The 24,560-nt window shown below is 43.6% G+C and overlaps 1 protein-coding gene across 7 annotated transcripts in view; it reads right to left on the reverse strand.

The window, feature by feature from the left end:
* The window catches only part of ITGB3BP (integrin subunit beta 3 binding protein), a 67,738-nt gene that overhangs the window by 9,968 nt on the left and 33,210 nt on the right, over positions 1-24,560 (reverse strand). Inside the window, exon 8 of one of the 7 annotated variants that reach the window (XM_061633309.1) lies at positions 3,818-3,878. The exons of the other annotated variants lie outside the window; for them this stretch is intronic. Within the exon in view, the coding sequence (XP_061489293.1) occupies positions 3,829-3,878 (50 nt within the window). The 3' untranslated portion in view covers positions 3,818-3,828. Of the gene's footprint in view, positions 1-3,817; positions 3,879-24,560 lie in introns of those variants that run through there. 7 annotated transcript variants of the gene reach the window in all.

Genomic DNA, 24,560 nt, shown 5'->3' on the forward strand with positions numbered 1-24,560 from the left:
GTGGTCATTATGCAGAACATTTAAAGCAATTTATGTTAATTAAAATCAATGCAAATGTTGAAGATTTTATTTTAACAACTTATAACACTGGTCAAAATAGATGCTTATCCTAATTTTTCAATGGGTTGTTAGTGCTCCAAGCTCTCGGGATCTGGCAGGTTAAAAACTGAAATGAAGAAAAACTTCAAGTGTACCAGCAACTCAATTATGTGCCTACAATAAGGAAGCTATTTTGTCAGGCCTGTTGCTAGGCAGCCTTTCTCAGCCTGGTGATCTCCAGACATTTTGGACTACAACTCCTATAAGCCCCCAGCCAGGACAGCTGGGAATGATCGGAGTTGGAGTCCAAAGCACCTGGAGGGCACCAGGTTGGGAAAAACTGTGACTGGATACAGGCTCATGGCACAAATTTTCCTAAAAACTGCAGAAGCCGATTGGTATGTATAGATATCCCTGGGAAATTAAGATGGTAGGTGGCTAGGGAGCACTGTGCAGTGTACCCACATACCCTGTAAGCAAAGTCAAATGTTAAAAGTTTCCAAAAAAGCAGGAGATCCAGGGCTCAGTCCTGTCATCTGCCGCCTACATTCTGTTCCATGTTTACTATAACTGCATGTCACATCTCTGGTCTGTATGTCTCTCCATTGGGTTTGTTACAATGCTCCAAAGAGCATTTTAGTCTCACAAGGAAGTCTAGCAGCGAGATATTAACTTTTCCAAGGTTCAATGCTCTATTGGGATTTGGGGTTACCAAGTCAGGTGTTTGGTCCATCTGGCTTGGTGTTAACGACACTGACTGGCAGCCAGGAGTCCTTCCCAGCCCTACTTAGGATTGGACCTGGGATCTTTTGCATGCAAAGGGAACACTTTACTACTGAGCTACAGATCTTCCTACAGATCCCAGTCGCTGCACCACACAGGCTCCGAGTTCAATTGGAATCAACTGTGCTGATGTGCAATGTACTTTAGTCAACTTTGTAGTTCAACTTCAATAGACCTGTCCAGATCAATGGGAATTGCACAAGTCTTTTATAAACAACTAACCTGATTTGCTAGTCTGAAGTGGAAGAGAATCTTCAGTTCCTCTACCCATCTACCATCAGAAGAAGAGGTCATGATCTAGTTGAAAGTTTACTCTCTTTTGTGCATGTGTATGCAAGTTTGAATGCTTTAAACCATGAAGCTCTAAAGTGGAGAGGGACAGAAGAAAAAATGGCCACCTGTCTGGTGATATAAAACCAATCTTCTTTTAAATGTGCCAGAATAATTTTTCTCCATCTCAACCACAGTTAAAACGTTCAGTCTATTCATTACTGTTCTTTTATGGTATTTTTATTTAATAAAACCTATTAAGACTACCATACAAATCTCTTTACTTATGCTTTTATCTTTTAACTGATCAATTTTTATATTGCTGACATCCCCTCTTCACCATTTGCTCATTTAAAAATTCATAGTACATGAGCTATGTCTCTGGAGAAAATGTCTATAAAATTTGTTACAGCTGGCAAATGTGTATGAGTCAGTGATAGCACATGACTAAATGCTTCACAGAAAATAAAACTTGTTTCTGTAGTAAGCAGAACTGTTTAAATGTTATTTATTTTTATGTTTCAAAGAAAATATATTGTGAAGTGCTGCATTGATTTAATACGCAACAGTGTCTGTGTACACGCTGTACAAGGAAAATTTATGAAACCTTTGCACAACTCCTTTAATTGAATTTTCCAAATCTCTCACCACACACAAATAATCAATATCTTCTGCAGAGAAAACCAGTCAGAATTATTGCAGTCTTTCTTTTCAATTTTGTTGTCATCAGCACATACAGAGCACCTGGATATTTGTAATGTCTGGATAGCAAGTTATTTACGCCTCTTAAAATGTAATTGCTATTAAGTGATGCCAAACCAATGCACCTCTTTTTTTAAAAGAAAAGAAATAAAATATATATGTCTCAAAGAAGGAATAGGTATTTAGGAGTATTTATAGTAATGTTCAAACTACTATACATAGCACTGATATAATTAATAGTTTAAGTTTTCATTTCGCTTGATATCTATTGTCAGTTTTTTTTGCAAAACACATTCTGGGAAGAGATCGACAAGAAACACAGAGTGGAAAAGTAATGTATCAAAGTTCATGAATGATTGTTGAATGGTAAACCTTCACATAAGGAATGAAGTTTGCCAGGTCAGTGTGTGTTTGTGCATATCTGTATGGCTGGTTGTGTATATGTCTGAAGCTTTATAGTCATACATCTCATATGCATTTCTATGTCTGCCACTGAAGTTAATAGCTTACTATTTCATCTACATAGTATAGAATATTAAATCACTGGAGAAGTTTGCAGTTTGCCTCCAAAGTATCTATCATATCTGTAGCCTCGGCCTGCAATGTGATGCACACTGAAGGCTGTATTTTAAAATTCACACTCTAATTACAGCTGTGCCACATATTAAGACATATGTCTTTGGAGAAACAAAGCAGTCTTTTATGCAATGGGAAAAAAGATCAAATCATGCAGTATTTATAGGTCAAAAGAATAACTGAGTTCCAACCATTTTTCTTCCTAATATGTAGCATCTCTCTACTAGACAGATTAAAGCCTCACCTGATGCAAAAAACAAAAACACCATGCAAACATTAATACAACCAAAACTTGGTCTCTTACAAAATAATCTCAAGAGTGGCACTTGAGGCTGCAGTCTTATACACACTTATCTGGGAGTAAGTCCAGGGGTGTCAAAATGATTTAATGAGCCCGGTGTGCTGTATGTGGATTGGGTCTTCTACACCACTTGCAAAAGAGGATACAAATTTGCATAAATTGTGTCATAGGCAAATTTGTATCCTCTTTTGGAGGTGGGTTGGATAGACCAAAAATAAATTAGGACCACACACAAGTATAGTAATAAAATGTCTGACAGACAGAATCTCAACAGGTAAAGCTTTTCCCTTAATCATATTCCCATACAGGCGGGCCCCGCTTATACGGCAGGTTCCATTCCGGACTGCCGCCGTAAAGCAGAAATCACCGTAAAGTGGAACCCATTGAAGATAATGGGGAGCGATGCGTGAAAATGACACAAAAGCGCAAAACCAGCCTTAAAACGGGGAATTTCCCCTAATTGAAAGCCGCCGCATCAGCAGAATGCCGGAAAATGGAACGCCGGTAAGCAGGGCCCTACTGTATTAGAATGCTTAACCTGTTTAATTTTGACTTGCCACACAGCTGTTAAAGACACAAACCATGAAAAGAACTCAAGTTTCATGAGTTGAAAACGAGTTATGTTACTAGAGGTATTTCATCAATTGATCTTAGGCTGGCAATACTCCATTCAGCACAAGAGCAGGCATAATATTTCAAATGGCTGGGTGAGTCAAAAAAGATTTTAGATTAACAGCAACCAAGGTTCATATGCCCATGCTTGGATAATTTTTGAGAAAGTATCTTTATTATTTTCTGTTACAGCAATAAACTATAACAATTTTAACAAGCACTGGAGTACTGTTATTGTCACATTGCCCATTTTTCTCTTTAAGTTCACAGTTTCATTGAAAGAAATTAAGGCTACAATCCAATAAACACTTACCTGGGAGTAAGTCCCACTGAATCCAATGGAGCTTACTTCTGAGTAGACATGAGCTGGATTGCAGCCTAAAGTATTAACGAATCTTCAGACACATGTCTCTGTATAATCTCCAAGGGCAGGATCATGTGCCAGGGTACTTTTACCAATATACAATATGAAAAACTTCTAAGAATCTGACAATGCTTCCTTCACTTTAGGTCCTCTGCTAGGTCTATGGTGCTGTGTAAGCTCCTCATGAAAATGAGCTGGCAATCCAGCCCATTACTGAAAAGTCCGCTGCAGCTGCCAACATGAAAAAAAAAAGATCTTTATGCATTGGTCTTCCTTTTTGTGTTTCCAAAGCAACAACACAGCCAATGCTGGGTTCAGAACAACTGTTTGCCCAGTTATTCATGAAATGAAGCTAAACAGTAGGAGCCCTCCTACTGTGAGGAAGGGCTGGATATCAATCGATCGATCAATCAATCAAAGAAACAAACAGTGCCACCCAGAATCTGTAAACTTCTGGGCAAGTCCACTACAAGTGACATAAAGTTCCCACTTCCCCCCATACTCCCACAATATTTAGATGATATCTGCTTGCTGATATGATGAAGTAACACCGGTGTCTGGTGCCACTGATGAACTGCTTTAAGAGCAAATTCCTTAACTCTTGCAGAGGTCGTGTGGAGTGGCTGCTGGATCCAGATTTTCTTCCCTAAGTCTGTCAAAGAGATATCCGACCAAGGTCCTGCTCCCACACTACCTTAAATCCTGTGGTGCTCTCACAAGTTTCCGATATCAAGACCTTATTCTCTAAAGATACCCCTTTCTCCAAATAGGATGACTGAATGCATGCATTTTCAAACAGTGTTAAGAACCTGCCCAAAGACCCATTTCTATGCATTTTACAGGCAAATAAGGTAAACTGTGCACTCTGAAACCATGAGAGGGTTAAGCCTTGCAAATGCTCTCTAAGCTTATGAACTACCAGAGGGTGTCCTCTATCCTTCAAAATTCACACTTATCCAAATTTTGCAATGAAGTTCTCCAATCAAACCATGTTTATAAAAATACTTATATTAATCTAAAGTGTGCATTAAAATGAATATAACATACAAAATGCAGATTAGGAAAAATAGCTTGCAAAAATGTGTACATTAGTCAAAACTGCGAACAAAAATATGTTTATTGGGAGAAACCCATTAAAATGCCGAAGAATTTTCATGAAGATTTTTTTTTTTAAAAAAAATGCAAATTGCTACAGAAATGTGGAGAACGGAATTTAAGATTGGAAAAATGAAAAGCTGAGAGAACCAAAGCTGACAGATCCTTCCATCTCTACTGTCTGGAGAAAAGACTTTCTTGGCTCCTGTTTGTTGGATGGAAAACAAACCACAAGTGCTGGTTTACATGTAACTCTAAGCCAGTTTGTTTCCTCCCAGCTGGGGAAAAGGAGGAGTAGGGGAAGAAGTGAAATAGGCACACTTGAGCAGTGGGCACCAGCACATTGCTTGTTCATGGCAAACCATAGTGTTTTTTTTAACTGTGGCTTACTAGGCCAGTGGGACCTATTTCCTCAGGCAATAAGAGCATTAAAACCATGAAAGGAAGACAAGAAACCCCTTTACAAATGAATTATCACTATTTTCCACATGACCAGATTGGATATATAAAAATGTAAAAATCTGATGGGAAGATATTCTAATTTCTAGTCTTAAAAAAAAAGTCAAGGTCACTAGAAAAAAACCCTCCTCTGTTGGGTGGATTAAATGCCTTACCAAAGCTGTCCTAAGCAGTGACTTGAGATTAGAAAGAGGGCACACACTAGAATCTTAAAAATAGGGCTCAACAATAAAACCATGCCAACAAGTTGACCAAGAGCAAGGAGAGAATTCTTCTCTTCGTACTTGATGTTACTTTCATTGCCTTATATAACAAAGTTCAGAATACATTTTTTTATTCAGCAGATAATAGCAAATGATCAGTGCTATGATCTAGTACTCAGTATACCATCATTGATAGGCAAAAGGATGGAAACCCAACCCTGGCGTCTAAAGAAGCAACACTATTACCTGCTGCCTGTAATGTAAATGTGCTACAAAAGAACATTTGATGGTGTTTGGTGATCCTGGAGTCAAAATTGTAAGCTCAGTTCTATATCACTTCTCTTCCCACCCTCCCAAATGCAGCAAAGCTTTTATACAGCAAGTGGAACATACACAGATGCTGCTTTAACTGCATAGGTGCAAGCCATTGCCCATGCTGCAACAGTCGTAGCCTATCTGCCAGATAATCAGGACAAACAGAGCCATAGCTCAGTGGCAGCACATATACTTGTGTTCTACATGCAGAAGATCTTATGTACAATCTTCAGCATCTCCAGGTAGGGTTGAGAAAAGCTCCTGTCAAACTCTGGAGAGCTATCGTCAGTTAGTATAGACAGTAATGAGTTAAATGGAACATTGGCCAAAAAACAGCCACAGGGTCACATGATTAACCATGGTTTATTATGACAGAAATGTGCCTAAGCAAGCCTGAGGCTCACATGCCTTCCAGTGGAGCCACAGGAAAGACTTTGGAAAGATTTTATGCCATTTATGATTAACTACACCTTATTGTGTCATCCAAACCCAACAAACTGTGTATAATCTTAGCTACGGTTTGTTTGAAAACAACAACATCAAACTAGCTGGTTTGTTTCAACATACCATAAAGCAGCCTTTCCCAACATTTGTGTCCCCAGACATTGCTGGACTACAATTCCCATCAGCCCCAGCCAGCATGCCCAATGGTCAGGAATTAAGGGAACTGTAATCCAGCAAACGTTGGGAAAGGCTGCCATAAAGATTAGCCACAGTTTATAGTTTGAATGCAATGATTAACTGTGGTTAATAAAAAAACGGAAGTGAAAGCTTCTAAGCTCCTTGCAGCCACAATGGAAGAGGGGGAAACCATGGAAGGTTGAGGCTTGCCTAGGACCATTTCCACCACATTAACCATAGTTTATCATGCCATCCAAGCCATCTAAACACAGCCAGTATAAGGCAGATTCCTCTGTTCGTCACAACGGGACACCTAAACACTAGAGTGAAAAAAATGAGATCCAGAGTACTTATTAGTTCAGCCCACTGTCTTAAATGTCTGCCACAGGCAGCATCCTGCTCTCTATCCACCACCCAAACATTTTCACTTGGAAAATTTTTCTTTCTTTCTCCTCTGGGTGAACTGGACTGGCAGTGAATCACTACATGGTTGTAGCAGGATGGAGTCAAATACAGTCTGTTGGCCTCACATTGCCTATCTCAGCTCTAAACTGTTTAAAGACAGGAAACTGGACAAGCTGGACCAGAGTTGTAAGCAGCGCAACAAAAATGTATAACAGAGCACAGCACTTTTGAAAAGCCTGCACAACTTTGGTGCTTTGTCTTGCACTGCACAAAAAAATTAATTTTAATCCTGGTTGTTTAGGGAATAATCTACTGAGTAAAGTCTCTTTTAGATCTGGCACAAAACCAACCCCTCCCTCAAATATTGCCTACGAATCAGCAGGATAAAGGCTCATTTTGTTTGTATGCACTCCTACAAAATGCTAAAACTGTTAAAAGTTCCCCTTTGAAATATGCAGAGTACAACCTACTCATATATAAAGCATGCTTTGGACAGCAGCAGTATGACTAGATTTCATCTCCTGGCAGCTGCTCTCGAGTTTGCTTACATTCTCTTCAAAAAACATTTTGTTTACTGTAAATGCTAGTCATGGGGAAACAATGGTGCTATTTTTTATGTTGCTAATGCAAGATGATATACTAAGGTCTACATAATGCTGCCCATTGATGAAGGAATGTTCTGAATTAAGTTGTTTTAAGTAGAGGCTGTTTATGTAAAGTAAATAAATTACATGCCTTACCATGTGATGATAATGTGACATTCCATCTGTATCAAGCCAAAGAATAGTCGTAGGTTTTATGTCCTGTGCGTAACTAATTAAAAATAATTAGGGAAAACCACATCCAAAAGTAAAAAGCAAAATAAAAGAGTACATTCTTTCTCCAGGCTTCCCTTCCCTTAGTTGTCATAAGGGCAGGAGAATGGATTGAAGTCCCCATTACAGAAATATTTATGTTGTGAAAATGTTAAAAGTGCATCATTTTGACCCATATAATCATAGCTTTAGCTGCTTGTATATTTGACAAGGGTCTTTAACATTACAGATGGAAGAAACATTATGATGCAGCATGTTTAATTGTTATTCTTGACTACAAATAAGTCTACATAGTTGCTTTAGTTCCATAGAAACTAAAGAGATACCATCCTAGGCTTAGGGTACAATGGTGCTGGTTCTCCGTTGGTTTCATTAGTTTAGATGAGAGTGTGCAAATTTGTGATACCACTGACTTCAAGATTAGTAAGAATTATGCCAAATAATCATTCTTAAACATTTAAATTCTTTCTTTGTTCTGGTATTATTCTTCATGGAGCCTAGAGACTATTTACAATTTGACTGATTTTCTAAACTTACAGCTGTATGTATTCTTGTTATGTGACCAATATGAGATTTCCCAGCTTAATTGATATTCTAGTGTTTGGTTTCAAGACAGTAGCTTGGATCCAGACTTTGTCCCCATTGACAAGAGCATCACTAAAGTGGAGTTTTGCTCGGGGGGAGGAATGGACTTTGGCCAATTCTCTTTTCTACCTGCACCCTCCAAAAATCTGTTCCAGAGGACTGGGGGATCCTCCAGAAAGGGGAAGGGTTGCAAGGAGAAACATTTAGTCTTCAAAAGTATTCTCAAGACTAAAATATTTGTATCCTAACCAGTGCATGTTTATTGTGGCTCCCCAAACAGTCAAAAGAATGCTCCTTCAAAATAATGAGAAGGTGAGAGGGGCAGAGGCTCAGTTCACATGTGTGACCACAGGCCTCAAGGCTTGCATGCTTCCCTTTTCCTCATCCTCACATCCCTCATGCACTTCAAGTCCCATCTTCAGTTCCTGGTCCAAGCAATCCATACTTTCAATGAGATTGGGAAGCCACATTTTGAACTGGGTTTCCAATTTTGGTTGGCAGCCAAACTGTAGTTGTATTTCAAGGCCTATATGTTGCTTCTCATTTTGAAGGCAATGATCTCACAGTCCAGGTTTATACGTGTAGGCTCCATTCCAACATTCTGTTCAATGTAGCTATTGGGCAGGCTTGGTACACAGGCCCAGTGCAATTCTGTTCCCCTACCACATGTAGGCCTGACCCAGCTGAAGTCTTGTGTAAACAGTACTCTGTTCCACAGAGAGCCACTATGATATGCTAATCTTTAAAGTAAAAAAAACGAAACAGAGGTCTACAAATTATATGAAAAAGAAAAAAGTTTCCAAAAATCCTGTGAACAGACACAAAGCAATTTTTAAAAGTACATACTGTAATAAGGAGGGAAGGAGAAACCATGACAAGAATGTCATTTTTTCACTACGTGTTAAAAATAAAGAATGAGAAAACACTGCTCAACACATCTGACACTTGGCAAGCTAAGTCTTCATCGTTAAAATGTCCTTTATTCTGTTTCTTTTAAAAACTAAATCATAACCATGAGGGGAAATTAATCTATTTGATCAAGATGTGTGGCTGCCTGTCTGGCATCAAGAATACACTGCTGAGCTACAGAGATTTCCCATCATATCGATATAAATGCTAAATGACTTCAAGCTTAGGAGGAAGTATTGCCTTGAGTTTAAGGTACAGGACCAGGAGTCAGCCATCGTCTTATTTCATACTTTATCTGAGAGGCTAGACAAGCCACTCATTTTCATAGCCTTTAACAACAACTTTGTAGTAAAATACACACATGATCCTTCTTTGTACCAGTTGGTGGGGTGGTCTAAATTCATACCTATTACCCCAGCTGTGCTTTCCTAGCTGGCACATTGCCATGTGTCTAATGTTACTACCAAGTTCATAGTTTTTGCTACTGCTTTTCTGAATATTTTGGGAATAAGGCTACATGGGACACTGTTAGCCACTCACACAGAGGGAGGAACGATTCCTTCTGGGTGAGTAGTTTACTAGAGCCACTGACTCAAGAAATCCTGGTAAATACAGCAGGATAATAAAATGACATGGTGGTAATAAACTCATCCTCAACGCTGGTGCGTGTCATGATAGCTAACATGGGACCTTTTTGCGTTTGGAAAGTGTTCTTTGAACCACAGTCAAGTTTAATTTACAACTTTTAAAAAAAACTGCCAAAGGGAGTATCCATGTGCCATGCATTCCACATGACTTCAGTGAAGTAGCACATTTATTTAACCTGCTCAAAAACTCATTATTAGCCACAGTCACACAATAGAAAACTATAATGACCATCTTTTCAAATAGGAGATGCCTAGGCATTCAGGGCCCCAACTCAGATAAGTGATGACATAAATGTCGAGCCCTGTGTGTTTAATGCAAGGCATGTTCTTAAGTACCTTGCTGAAATGGAACTTGGTAAAATAGAGATCATATGTCTCTGGAATGTGACAAGGCTGTATTCATAAATGTTTGTAAAGTGTGCTTGGGTCCTCCAGTAACAGACACTAGAGAAATATTATTACCATTATTAAAACCTTGAGATACATCAAGGCTTTATAGTTCACTCAAAGACCTAAACCTAAGACAAGGTGATATGGATAAGGATGGGGGGAGGATTAAAAGTGGAGGCAATTCACATCCATAGAGTTAAAATAAAGATTCTTCTCAAATTGGTAGGGTGCTCATACAATGATACCAAGAACAATTCTGACTACAATTCTGTGCCCAATAATGAGATCAATGAGTTAAAGATACATTACTGGGTGCAAAACTGCAGCCTTAATTTTCTTAATCTGCAAATGTGGCTCAACCTGTCCTGAAAGCCAATGCAGAGTCCAAGCCATGTGATAAAGTAAAAGAGAACAGAACATTTACAGAGTGAATTTTCCTAGCCACTTCATGGATATCTCTGTCCTGCATGGATATCTCTGTGCCCCAGGTACTCAGTGCAACAACACAGACCATGGGTGGGTGGTGAGGAAGTTGCCACCATCCATCAGAGTTCCATCATTCTCATCAGAGGACAATCTGAATTTGAGGGTTTGTTCTTGGTGCTGGGTCAGAAAGGCAGAACAGGCATGTTCTAGGTGTAGTGCCCACCAAGCTCCTTAGCTGAGCTAATGGTGGAGAGCAATAAACAAATCCCCTTGTGTAGGAAAATTGCACATACACCTTAACATGTGAAAATGTTGGTGTCTATTTCACATAGTTGTACAGGCAGCCAAACCACACTTGCCAACTGCAGCTTCCTATCTTTTGTATATTTGACTAGAGAGGTATGTATTTGTCACACGTTATGACCCACATCTGGTTCTTCTATATGAAGTGGCACCAATGTAAGAAAATAATTTTGTATGGAGTGGCTGTAATTAACATGCATGCCTTGGATTAGTGGGCAGAACTTTTTGAAAACATAGGGTTGCATCTAGTCCAGCATAAATGCATATACACTGCCTCCTGATTTTCTCAAGTCTCCCTCCCACTGCAGTCCCTAGTCCACATCCCAGTCCTTTCCTGGTTTCCTGAACCCGCAGGAGATGTTTTGGAAGAAGCAGCGGGCTGCAATGGGGAGACATGTCCTTATGCCACACCGAATACATCCCATTTCTTTCAGACAAGCTCTGTACTTTTTCAAACCTCAACTATTGCTAATTTATATTAGAGACGACAATGCAGTTACAAAGAGACACCATATATAATCTCCGCAACAGAGGGTCCCTTACAGGAATATAGATTAACGGAGAATGAATAGCAAGTAACTGCCTAACAAGGTCTCACCCTGTATAACCTTTCTCAAAAATAGCGTCATTCTCCCTCTTTAGACAGCAACCAATAGTTTACCAACACAATACTTCTCAAGGTGTAACAGTGTTTCTGCCCCCAAATACTTATTGGGTAATACTTATTGATCTCTCAGCGGCTTTTGATACCATTGACCATGGTATCCTTCTGGGACGACTCTCTGATCTGGGAGTGGGCGGTACTGTGTGGCAGTGGTTCCGCTCCTACTTGGTGGGTCGTCTCCAGAGGGTAGTACTTGGGGAGCACTGCTCGACACCCTGGGACCTCCAGTATGGAGTCCCGCAGGGGTCAGTTCTGTCCCCCATGCTTTTTAATATCTATATGAAGCCGCTGGGTGCGGTCATCAGGAGTTTTGGAGTGCGTTGCCATCAGTATGCTGATGACACGCAGCTCTATTTCTCCTTTTCATCTTTTTCAGGTGAGTCTGTCGACGTGCTGAACCGATGTCTAGCTGCAACAATGGACTGGATGAGAGCTAACAAACGGAGGCTTAATCCAGACAAGACTGAGATGCTGCTGGTGGGTGGTTCTCCTGACAGAATGGTGGATGTTCGACCTGTTCTGGATGGGGTTACACTCCCCCTGAATGAACAGGTTCATAGCTTGGGAGTCCTTTTAGTCCCATCCCTGTCACTTGAGGCTCAGATAGCCTCAGTGGCTCGGGGTGCTTTTTACCAACTTTGGCTGGTGGCCCAGCTACGCCCCTATCTGGACAGAGAGAACCTCGCTTCAGTAGTTCATGCGCTGGTAACCTCAAAATTAGATTACTGCAATGCGCTCTACGTGGGGCTGCCTCTGAAGACGGTCTGGAAACTGCAGCTTGTGCAGAATGCAGCGGCCAGACTACTAACGGGGACCAGACGGTCCAACCACATAACACCGATTCTGGCCCGCCTGCACTGGCTGCCTATTTGTTTCCGGGCCCGGTTCAAAGTGCTGGTTTTAACCTACAAAGCCCTACACGGCACAGGACCACAATACCTGTTGGAACGCCTTCCCCGATATGAACCTGCCCGTACACTACGCTCATCATCAAAGACCCTCCTCCGAGTTCCTATGCATAGGGAAGCTCGGAGGGTGGCAACGCGGAAAAGGGCTTTTTCTGTGGTGGTCCCCGAACTGTGGAACGACCTCCCAGAGAAGATACGCCTGGCGCCGACGTTACTATCTTTTCGGCGCCAGGTTAAAACTTTCCTCTTTGCCCAGGCATTTTAATATGTTTAGTATGCGCTGACATTGTTTTAATCTTTCTAACATTTTAAATTTTTAATGTGTTTTATATTGTTACATGTTTATTGTATTTTTGATGTTTTCTTGTTCTTGTGAACCGCCCAGAGAGCTTCGGCTATGGGGCGGTCTATAAGTTTAATGAAATAAATAAATGAAATAAATAATTTATGGGTGGAGCTTGTTGAAAGACAATGCAAGGAATCAAGGAAGTTGTTCAGTATTAAACCAGTGTCTGTTGTCAGTAATGGATTGGATGGGACCAACAAATTGAAGCCTAATCTAGACAAGACAGAGGTGCTCCTGGTCAGTCAGAAGGCAGATCAGGGAATGGGGATTCAACTACCCCTGAAGACACAGGCTCACAGTTTTGGTGTACTCCTAGATTCAGCCCTGAGCCTGGATGCTCAGGTTTCAGCAGTGGCCAGGAGTGCATTTGCACAGTTAAAACTAGTGTGCCAACTGCACCCATTCCTGGAGATGTCTGATCTGGCCACGGTGGCACATGCCTTAGTCACATCCCTTTTGGATTACTGTAACACACTCTACGTGGGGCTGTCTTTGAAGAATGTGCAGAAACTTCAGCTGATACAGCCAGATTGCTAACTGGGGCTGGATACTGGGAGCACACGACTCACTTGTTACAACAGCTCCACTGGCTACTGGTCTGTTTCCGAGCACAATTCAAAGTGCTGGTTATGACCTATAAAGCCCTATACAGCTCGGGTCCAGGCCATCTGAAGGACTATATTTTCTTAAATGACCCTGTCCAAGCCCTGAAATCATTGTGGGAGGCCCTTCGCTCAGTCCTGCCACCCTCACAGGCACATCTGGTGGAACAATGGAAATAGCCTTCTTGGTGGCTGCCCCCAGGCTCTGGAACTCCCTTCCTAGGGACGTTAGACTAGCTCCCTCTCTGCTGTCCTTCCATCAGCAGGTGAAGACTTTTCTGTTCCAACAGGCTTTTGGGAACTGACTAAAATGCTATTAAAATAGGGTGCTGTTTTTACTGATTTGTATTTTGTAAGTTTTTCTAATTGCTATGTTTTAATTGGTTTTAATGTTATAGTTTAATTACATTTTAATTATAACTTAAGTATGTTTTATTTATTTGTTTTTAATTGTATTTGTTTTAATTTTTCATAAGCCGCCTTGAGTCCCAGTTCTGGGAAAAAGATGGGACATTAAATGAAAACAACAACAATAATGGCAAGAGGGCTGGGAAACTTGCACTATGTAGGAACTTCCATCATCCTGCTGTGTGCAGTACTGACCCACTGTGTGAATGCAAATTCTTTCAAATACTTGATCTCTTAAAGCTCTAGCCCCCACCTCCAAACATCCCTGATGAATGTATTTACAGAAGAGCTTTACCTGCATAATCAACACCTGACACTCACATGCTCCAGAATGTAAAGCAGCAGCCCCTGGAGAAACTGCTTTCATAGCAGCTGATGATCCTCTTTACAGAAAGGAAGGTCAACTTTAAGGGAAAAAAATTGGAGGGGATGCAACTTTCACACACCATTGATCAGCTTGGTTTCTCTTCTCAGGTGGATGCTTACAAGAATCTAGATCTACATCTTGTCCAATTCTTCTAGGTCACTAAGGAAGGGATCTCATCATGTTTGGTTATTATGGGCCAATCAAGTTATACATAATTATACAGCCACAAGAGTGGCTGTATACTATAGCCAGCGTGGATTTTCCACATTTCGCAATGATAAATTGAAAATAACTTCCATGCCATTCTGATGCATTCCATAAGCTCATTTCAAAACAAAACCTTACGAAACTTATAGTCCTGAACTCAGAAATGCTTGCTTAACAACACTCTCATGGCAATGCACAATGTAGTCAGAAAGAATCGACAGTTCAAAGTGTAAAGAGAGAAAAAAAACCCAGAGCCCTTTTGGACTTTTTCTGTCAGAGTTCTCATCTGTTGAAATTCATTAAAAATCAGCCATGTTCACAGAGTACCTGTAATCCTGTTACTGACCTTGCCCCCTACTCTGACCTTCATCTGCAGTTTAAAAGTTAAAAAAATGCCTGGCTGATTTTTAATCAATTTAATAAATATTGCATTGAACTGAATGATAATGTTGGGTATACTCAGTAAGAACCAACTGTCAGTGTTCTAAAAGCCAAACTCACAGCTGCTGGGCTTGCCTAATCAGGGGGCCACACCCACACCAGACTTTGATTTCACGTGAGACAGTCATGGCTTCCCTCAGAGGATCCTGGGAAGTGTAGTTTGTGAAGGGTGCTGAGAGGAGATTGCTATTCTCCTGACATAGTTCCACTGGCCAGAGTGGTTTAACAGTCAGCCGCTCTGATTGAAGCTCTGTGAGGGGAATAGGGCGTCTCCTAGCAACTCTCAGCACCCTTCACTAACGACACTTCCCAAGATTCTTTGGGAGAAGCCATGACTGTGAAAAGTGAAATAAAGGCCTGGTGTGGATGTGGCCAGGGACAGCTTTGGTTTAAATTTGGGTGGGAGGCTTACAGGTGCTTGTTGTAGAATAAAAAGATGGGGGAAAGACTGAAAAGCAATGATACTGTTCACAATGTTTTCCTTTTGGGAAGGAAAGGGGCTTCCTCTCTGCCCAGTGCCCACCCATCCAATCTCCTCCCCTCTCCGCCCCTCCCCCAGGTCAATGTTGGGAGTACAACCTGGGAGACAAGGGTTTGAATCCCCACACAGCCATGAAGCTCACTGGGTGACCTTGGGCTAGTCACGCCTCACAGCCTCAGAGGAAGGCAATGATAAAACCACCACTGAATACCGTTTACCATGAAAACCCTATTCATAGGGTCGCCATAAGTCAGGATCAACTTGAAGGCAGTCTATTTCCATTTTCAAACATGATTGCACAGAAATAAATCCCATTGAACTCAAAGTATGCAACTGATCAACCCCCCTTCTCCTCCCTCCTATCCCCTCCTTCCCCCTCCCCCTCCCCTCCCCCTCCCCATGGTCAGTTTTACATAACTTAGGCATGATTGCACTGGAGTAAATACCATTGAACTCAATAAGCATACAAATGATCAAACCTGCCCTCCTTTGCCCCTCCCCCTCCAATCCCCTCCCCTCCCTTTCTCCTTCCCTTCCCTCTCCCCTCCCCCTGCTCCTCCCCCATGGTCAGTTTTACCTATCCTAACCTTTGAAACCAATAAGCATGTAAATGATCAGACCTGGCTTTCCCTTCCTTCCCCTCTCCTCTCCCTTCCTCCTCCCCTCCCCTCTTCCTTCTTCCCTGCCCACTCTAGCCGTCCCTCCCTACCCCCCCAGTCAGTTTTACCTATCCTAAGCATGATTGCATGGGAGTAAATCCCACTGAACTCAATAAACATGCATATGATCAAACCTGTCCTTCTCCTCCCCTCCCTCCCTCCTCCTCCCCTGTGGTCAGTTTCACCTATCATAAGCATGATTGCAGGGGAGTAAATCCTACTGAACTCAATAAACATGCAAATGATCCATCCATTCTCGGCAAACTTGCACAGGATCCCATTTCTTACCTCCTGGATTAAAAAGCAGAGAAATTCACTAATAGGCAAAAAACCTTGCAGCTTTAGAATATACCTATAACCCACAGATATTTCTATCAAACTTTAAAAAACAGGGGAACTGGGCAGCTGTAATGAATGCACCAGGGGAGCAGGACACCTGACCTCCTCTCTGAGATATTGGACTGCCCTACATATTTGTCAAAATGCAAACACAATTTGGGTTGGTCTTTCACAGTCTAATCCACTTCCTGTGTAGCTTGGAAGAATTTGGTAACATGTGCCACTGAGCATATGGTGAGTGGTGGCAACACCTGCAATTAGCCCAAATAATAGAAACAAGACGTTCTGTGCTGATCTTGTTTTAGCAGGGAGGAAGCAACATTATTAAGACAGTTGACATAGTTCAGATAGTCACTTTAAATATGTCTGATTTCCTTTGAATTTTAGTTAAGTTTCCTATAGGAAATCATTTTCTTTTGCTTCTATTTCTGTGAATATGTGAAGTACAGCAACAGTTTGCAAACTTTACACAAAAAAACTCCAAAAATAATTGTGGAATAATCGTACTGACTATTCTGCAGAATAGTTTCCAGTGGACATCAGGAGTGTCTCAGTTTGCACAAGATAAAACAGTGGGAGATGAAATATATTCTAGCAAAATTCTAGGTGTGCTCTATGTTTTTAATAGACCGTGCCCTCCTTGCCTTAAATGAAGTGGTTTAAACATAGCAGGTGAAAACATGCATCTTGGGCAGGCTACATTTGTTTTTTCCAACAACTAGAGTCATTCCTGAAGTAGGAACATATTGTCATCAGTCTGATTTTCCATAGGAAGTGGGCCATCACTGTGGGAAATAGTTCCACCTATCGTGCGAAGGCAAGAATGTTTTTGAAGTCAAGACTAGGGACGTCATGCCCCTCCCACTCTCCAGTTCATTCTTGCCTTCGTACGAACAAGATTGGAATTTCACGTAGCATTTAGCTAAGTCTCGTATTTGTTTCTCTTTTTCTCTTCAAAACCTTTTTGCTGTTTTTTGTGTCTAGCCTACTGAGGATCCCCTCAGAGACCGCGGCTGCGGCTCTCTTCCCCCTTTCCTCAGGGCTATTTAATTCCTTTTATTCCCTTGATTGGGGTGCTCTGAGACCGCGGCTGCGGCTCTCTTTATTTTTGCAGTTTCAAGCCCCCTCCCCCCCCCGTAGCCAGGGGGCTCCCTCAGTGACCGCGGCTGCGGTTCTTCTTCTTCTTTTTTTTTTTAGATCGCTTTTGATCGCTTGTGAGGGAAGGGGAATCCCTCTCCCTCCCCCCCCCTGATCGTTGCCGCGGCTGCGGCTGATCCGATCTCTGCGGGAGCTTGCAGCTGCGGCTCCCGCCGTTACTACCTTACCGCAGATCGCCCTCGCTACGTGGCTTAAATCCCACTGCAAAGGGCTTTACAGACCGCGACGGCGGCTCTCTCTGCGGCGGCTGCCGTGTGTTCCTCTACCTGCTCTTCCAGAGTTTCTTTTCCAACCGCTACTGCGGCTTTCGGCGAGTCCGTGCTGGCCAGCCCTTCCCCCAGTTCGCTTGCGACGGCTGCCATTGCTCCTTCTCCCTCAGCCCCGTTTTGATCGTTTTTTCCCGCCCGTTTTTTTTCCGGGCGCCATTTTTTGAAATTCAAAATTCCCGCCTTTTTTGTTACCATCTATTTAGCTTCGGATACCTCCCCTGCAGGCTACCTATCTGTATGTTTGTGTATATGTGCTGCTGACAAACTTACACAAGGCTGATTTACACACATTTTTACTGTGGCTGTAATCATAGTGGCTGAATTGTATTATTAAGGCTGGAGCTCCAATCCTAGTGGGCTGGATTGTATTATCAAGGCTGGAGCTTTAATCCTAGTGGCTGGATTACATTATCAAGGCTGGAGTTTTAATCCTAGTGGCTGGATTACATTATCAAGGCTGGAGCTTTAATCCTAGTGGCTGGATTACATTATCAAGGCTGGAGCTTTAATATCAGTGGCTGACTTGTATTAAATCTGATTTACATTACATATCCTGCCCCCTATGGGGCTGTGAACAAGCCAAAAACCCAGCCCACAGCACTAATCTGAGTGTGCCAACTCTAAAACAGCCTATATTATATTAACGTGGATACCTCTGTGCATTCTGCCCCCTCTGTGGCAGTGCATTCGCCATCTGCCAGTGTATCCTACCCCCTCCGTGGTAGTACGCTGTGCCAGTTCGGGTCTTTACATTCTGCCCCCTCCGTGGCAGTGTACTGCACCCAGGTTCATATAAGATGGCAGAACAGCCAGGCATGTCACCATCAACACACATGGTGCCAGATCAGCCAGACATGCCACAATCAGCCAAGCCACAACATACTAACACGTCTAAGACCAGACATGCCAAAGCACTGGCTAAGACAAAACATCTTTCCAGCCATAGTAAACCAAAGCGTCCTCGTTATGTTTCTGTGCCAACAACCACCACAGCACAGACACACATAAGTGATATTTTCCATTCTCCTGCTACTGCCTCTGACGAGGAAGAGTTTGTTGGCTTTCCCCCTCACGGTTCGCCTAACGAACCTACCTCTGGCTTACCGCCTCAGACATCTGTTCCAACAGCCCACCAGGCACATACATCTCACACATCTGGTCTGCAGCTGTCTCCTGATTTCCTCTCCCAACTCCAAGCCATGCTGGCTTATTTCACACAAATGCAGTCACTACCACAGGTTCCTGCCATACCCCCACTCAACATGGACCAACGCGCGTTCCATGCTGCTCATCCTTCCTGCTCGCCAGATCCTTTCGATGTAGCCAGAGGCAGATGTACGGACGAAGCCTCGTATGCGGAGGAGTTAACTTTCACTGACCATGTTGAAGGAGACGACTGGAGCGACTATTCAGATCATGAGGAGGATACATCGTATCGCTTGTTCAATACCTCAGATTACCAACCGCTCGCACGTAGGGTACTTCATACCCTTGGTCTCCAGACTGCGCCCTCAACTTCGTCCGCTCCAACTCTCAAAGGGGCCAAGGTCCTCAAATCCCCTGCACCTACTGAACACTACATCCCGGTGCCGGACCCAATTGCCAAATTAGCTTCCGATGAATGGGCCCACCCGCTCAAAGCTCGACGCTTCAAGAACATGGCTGACAGACTTTACGCCCTAGCCCCAGACTTCGCCACCAAGTTAGAGGTCCCTGGCATAGATGAACCGATCGCTCGCCTCGTTTCACGATCTATCTTGCCCAGGGAAGGGGAATCCCACCTAAAAGATACTACTGAACGTCGAATAGACTTCGCCCTCCGCAAGAACCACGAGGCCACTGCCCTAGCCATGCGTGCCTCCGCCTCAGCCTCCATCTTCTCCAGAGCATCTATGATGTGGCTGGATGACCTTCTAGAGGATGATAACCCTGATCCTGTCGCCTTCAAAAGAGCACTATTGAAATTACGTAAGACAGCAGCTTTTGTGGCCGATGCCACTTTGGATGCCACCCAATTAGGGGCACGAGCCATGATGACTCAAATAGTCGCTCGTCGTACCCTCTGGCTTCGCCACTGGCAAGCTGATTCAGCGGCCAGATTGAACCTGTCCAAGGCCCCTTACTCCGGATCTCTACTCTTCGGCGAGGAAGCTCTAAAGGCAGTTCTGGTTGATCCAAAAGACGCCCATAAACCGGTTCTAGCCACAGTCAAGAACATCGACCACAGGCCCTTTAGGCGATTTCCCTCCTTTCGTTCTAACCAGCCTTTTCGAGGAACGCGGCCAGGAGGACGAGGCCGCGATTTCAGACCCTATGATTCCAATGCATTCAGGGGTTCCTGGAACCGACGCTTCCAGGGCAGAGGTCAGTACCAAGGGCGCAGGGGCAACTCATCGTCCTCATATAGGGGAGGTCCTCGCCTACACAAGTAGTATTAACGCCATCCCCATAGGTGGCAGATTACTTAATTTTGGAGATCGATGGCTGCGCCTCACTAAGGTCTCCTGGATCAGGGACCTCTTCACTTATGGCTATACCATAGAGTTCTGGGCAACCCCATCAGACAGATTCCACCCGTCTCCTTGCCCAAGGGCACCAGCCAGGCACAACATCATGCAGACAGCTAAACATCACCTCTTGCACATAGCGGCAATAGAGCCAGTCCCCACAACTGAGAGATCGGAAGGGGTGTACTCCCTCCTATTTGCTGTGCCAAAATGAGATTTATCTTGGAGGGCGGTATTGGATCTCAAGTTTGTCAACCGTTTTGTAACATACCGCAAGTTTAAAATGGAATCTCTCCATTCCATTACCGAGAGTCTGCATGAAGGAGACTTCCTGGCTTCTATCGACCTTAAGGAAGCGTATCTCCATGTACCCATTTGCATAGCCCACAGAAGGTTTCTTCGGTTTGCTTTTGGCCACCAACATTTTCAATATAGAGCGATGCCTTTTGGCCTCTCCTCTGCTCCAAGAGTATTTTCCAAGGTGCTACTCATCCTAGTGGCTTACCTTCGGACCCAAGGGGTTCATATCTACCCATATTTGGATGATCTGCTCATACGGGCCAAATCTGAACAGCTGGCTCATCATCATTTAATGATCACCCTCAATGTTTTGCAGACCTACGGCTGGCTTGTCAACTTCGACAAAAGCCATCTCCAACCAACCCAACGCCTACTACATCTTGGGGCAATGTTGGACACCCTGCAGGCAATGGTCTTCCTGGCTCCAGATCGCATCACTGCCATCACAAGCATCGCAAGGTCCCTGATGCAGCAAACATCCGCAGACGTCATGCTTCTCGCCAGAGCGCTCGGGATGTTTATCTCCACAATCCACATTGTGCCCTGGGCTCGGGCTCACACTCGGCCCCTTCAGTGGACTCTGTTGCCTTTTCAAAAAGACATTGCCAGCTCCAACCATCGCAAAGTTCGTTTGAGCCCCGCTCTGCGCCTCTCCTTCCGCTGGTGGACCAAGGTTCAACACCTCTCCAAGGGCACGTCGTTCAGAGAACCCCGCAGAACCGTCGTGACCACAGACGCCAGCCTCATAGGTTGGGGAGCCCACTGCAACTCCCAGTATGTTCAGGGGGTTTGGCCCAACGCAGAGCAATCTCGAAGCATCAACTGGCTGGAACTAAAGGCTGTCCACTTGGCTCTATGTCATTTTCAGTCTCTGTTCCCTTTGCAGCATGTGCTCATTCGAACAGACAACACGTGTGTAAAATCACATTTGAACAGACAGGGGGGCACCAGGTCTCGTCCTCTGCAGGACTTAGCCTCCCTCATCTTTGTCTGGGCAGAACAACATCTACAATCCCTGAAAGCAGAGCACCTCAGAGGGATTTGGAATGTGACAGCAGACTGGCTCAGCAGACAACAGGTCTTCCCGGGAGAATGGAAACTTCATCCAGCCATTTTCCATCGTCTCCAGTGTCGGTTCGGCGCCCTCTCAGTCGACCTGTTTGCTTCCAGTCACAATTGCCAGCTTCCAAGGTACTTTGCTCGATACCTGGACTCAACAGCAGAAGCAGTGGATGCTCTGACAACACCGTGGCCAGACGGTCTATTGTACGCCTTTCCTCCCATACCATTGTTAGCCAAAACATTGAGGAAGGCGCGAACCGAAAGGGCACAGCTGGTTCTGATAGCACCATTTTGGCCACGCCGACCGTGGTTCTCAGATCTACTGGCAATGTCAATGATGGATCCTTGGACACTTCCAGTAACGCCAGACCTCCTATCCCAGGGCCCAGTACTGCACCAGGACCCTACTTGGCTCAATCTAACAGCGTGGCGTTTGAACGGAGACACTTGAGGTCAGCTGGACTGTCTGACGCTGTGATTGACATTATTTTGGCCTCGAGAAGACCATCTACCACTCGCATTTATCAACATACCTGGGTGGCTTTCTCCAAGTGGTGTCAGTCCCACCACCACGATCCATCCCAGGCCAATGTGCACCAGGTGCTCCAATTTCTCCATACTGGCTTTATGATGGGACTTCGACCCAACACTCTACGTCGACAGGCGTCTACTCTGTCATCCATTCTCTCAGTGTCCTCTCCTGGAGATCATATCTCCTCACATCCGTTCATCAAACGTTTTTTGAGGGGAGTCGACCTACGCTCTCCGGCTGTTGTCCATCAGTTTCCCTCATGGAGTTTGCCGAAAGTTCTGCAGGCTTTGCAACGCCCTCCGTTTGAACCCATCAGGACTGTGCCCCTACGTATACTGTCCTTCAAGGTCCTGTTTCTGATCGCAATCACATCTGCCAGACGCGTTTCGGAGTTGGGCGCATTGTCTTCTGCTAGACACCTCTGCGTCTTCCATAAGGACTCTGTTGTGCTGAAGACTGACCCTTCCTTTCGTCCCAAGGTCGATTCAGTTTTTCATTGCAACCAGGACATTGTTTTGCCTTCCTTTTGCCCGAATCCTACCCATCCTCTCGAGAAGGCTTGGCATTCGTTGGATGTCCGGAGGGCTCTCAAGACCTACCTGTCTAGGACCCAAGAGATTCGACGAACGGAGTCTCTGTTTGTATCCTTTCATCCAGGGTCTATGGGGCATAAAGTATCCAATCCTACCTTATCCCGTTGGTTAAGGGCATGCATTACCTTAGCATATGAGTCCCTGAAGCTGCCAGTTCCTGCTAGTATAACAGCTCATTCTACTAGGTCAGCTGCCACTTCGGCTGCTTTTGCTACTAATGCTCCTGTTGCCGATATTTGTAGGGCCGCAGTCTGGTCTTCCCCTCACTCGTTTATAAGACATTATAAAATTGATCGTTATGCCTCTGCTGATGCTTCTTTTGGCAGACGAGTGTTGCAACAGGTTCTTAATGAGGATTAACATGTGGGTGGTCCCTCCCTATATGGGTTGCTTTGGTACATCCCACAGTGATGGCCCACTTCCTATGGAAAATGTACCATTGGTCTCACCTGAAAGGTGATTTTCATAGGAAGGGGCCATCACGACCCTCCCAGTTGGAGGATGACTAGCGATTTTATCAATGGGTTACATGTTATTGTTTCCATATTATATTTAAATGTAAGAGTGAAGTCAAGACTTTTAGTTCTGTTATGTTATGAAGTTATGTTAGAGTCATGTTGTTATGCATGTGACTATTATGTTATTTTCCTGGCAGGCCTGTTGGCCTTGTTCTTGTATTTTTAGATATCTCTTTTAGACTCGCTACGAATGAACTGGAGAGTGGGACGGGCATGACGTCCCTAGTCTTGACTTCAAAAACATTCTTGCCTTCGCATGATAGGTGGAACTATTTCCCACAGTGATGGCCCCTTCCTATGAAAATCACCTTTCAGGTGAGACCAATGGTACATTTTACATCAAACTGCAGTTTTAGATTCAACTGCTAATGCACCCAATAGAAATAGAACATAGCCTCCAATTTGAAACACAAAAGGCTGTCTTCACCATCATATGACACTGACCAATAAAAAGGCTTTGAAATTAATAAAAATAAATTTGACACAGGTTTCCAGGATGAATAATGAGAAATAAAATTTTCTAGATTAGTAACAATCTAGTTACAATAGTAACACAGGAATGAAGCAAAGTAAGAAGAACACCAACAAGCATACTAAAATGTAATTGTCCATCTTTGGAGATGGTAGGTATTGCCACCACTCACCATATGCTCAGAGGCACATGTTACCAAATTCTTCCAAGCTATACAGGAAGTGGATTGGACTGTGAAATATCAACCCAAATGGTGCGTGCATTTTGACAACTTTGTAGGGCAGTCCAATATCTCAGAGAGGAGGTCAGGTCTCCTGCTCCCCTGGTGCATTCACTATAGCTGCCCAATTTCCCTGCTTTTTAAAGTTTGATAGAAATATCTGTGGGCTATAGGTACATTCTTAAACTGCAAGGATTTTTTGCCTATTATTGAATATATTTTATATTCCAAATGTAACAAAGTTACTTTCAATCTGTAAAGGATGCTGAAAAAGTAAATACTATTTTTTAATTTCCCCCAAAATGTCTTTTGTTTTTTTCAAGGACATAGGAATTCCATCTAGCTCAGTATTGTCTACACTGACTGGTAGCAGCTCTCCAGTGTTCCAGGCCAGGAGTATCTCCCAGCCCTACCTAGAGGTGCCAGGGATTAAACCTGGAAGTTAATCATCATCATCATCATATCTGTTACATCTGGATCGGATGAGGCCATGCACATTCTGAACCAGAACCTGGATACAATGATGAGGTGGATGAGGGCTAATAAGCTGAAACTGAATCCTGGCAAGATGGAAGTTCTGTGGGTGGGTGGTTCCAGGTCTAGGAATTGGGTAATATGCCTGTTCTGGATAGGGTTGCACTCCTCCTGAAGGAGCAAGTGTGTAGTCTGGGGGCTCTCCTGGATCAG

Source organism: Rhineura floridana, chromosome 6, assembly GCF_030035675.1.
Source record: "Rhineura floridana isolate rRhiFlo1 chromosome 6, rRhiFlo1.hap2, whole genome shotgun sequence".
NCBI lineage: Eukaryota > Metazoa > Chordata > Lepidosauria > Squamata > Rhineuridae > Rhineura > Rhineura floridana.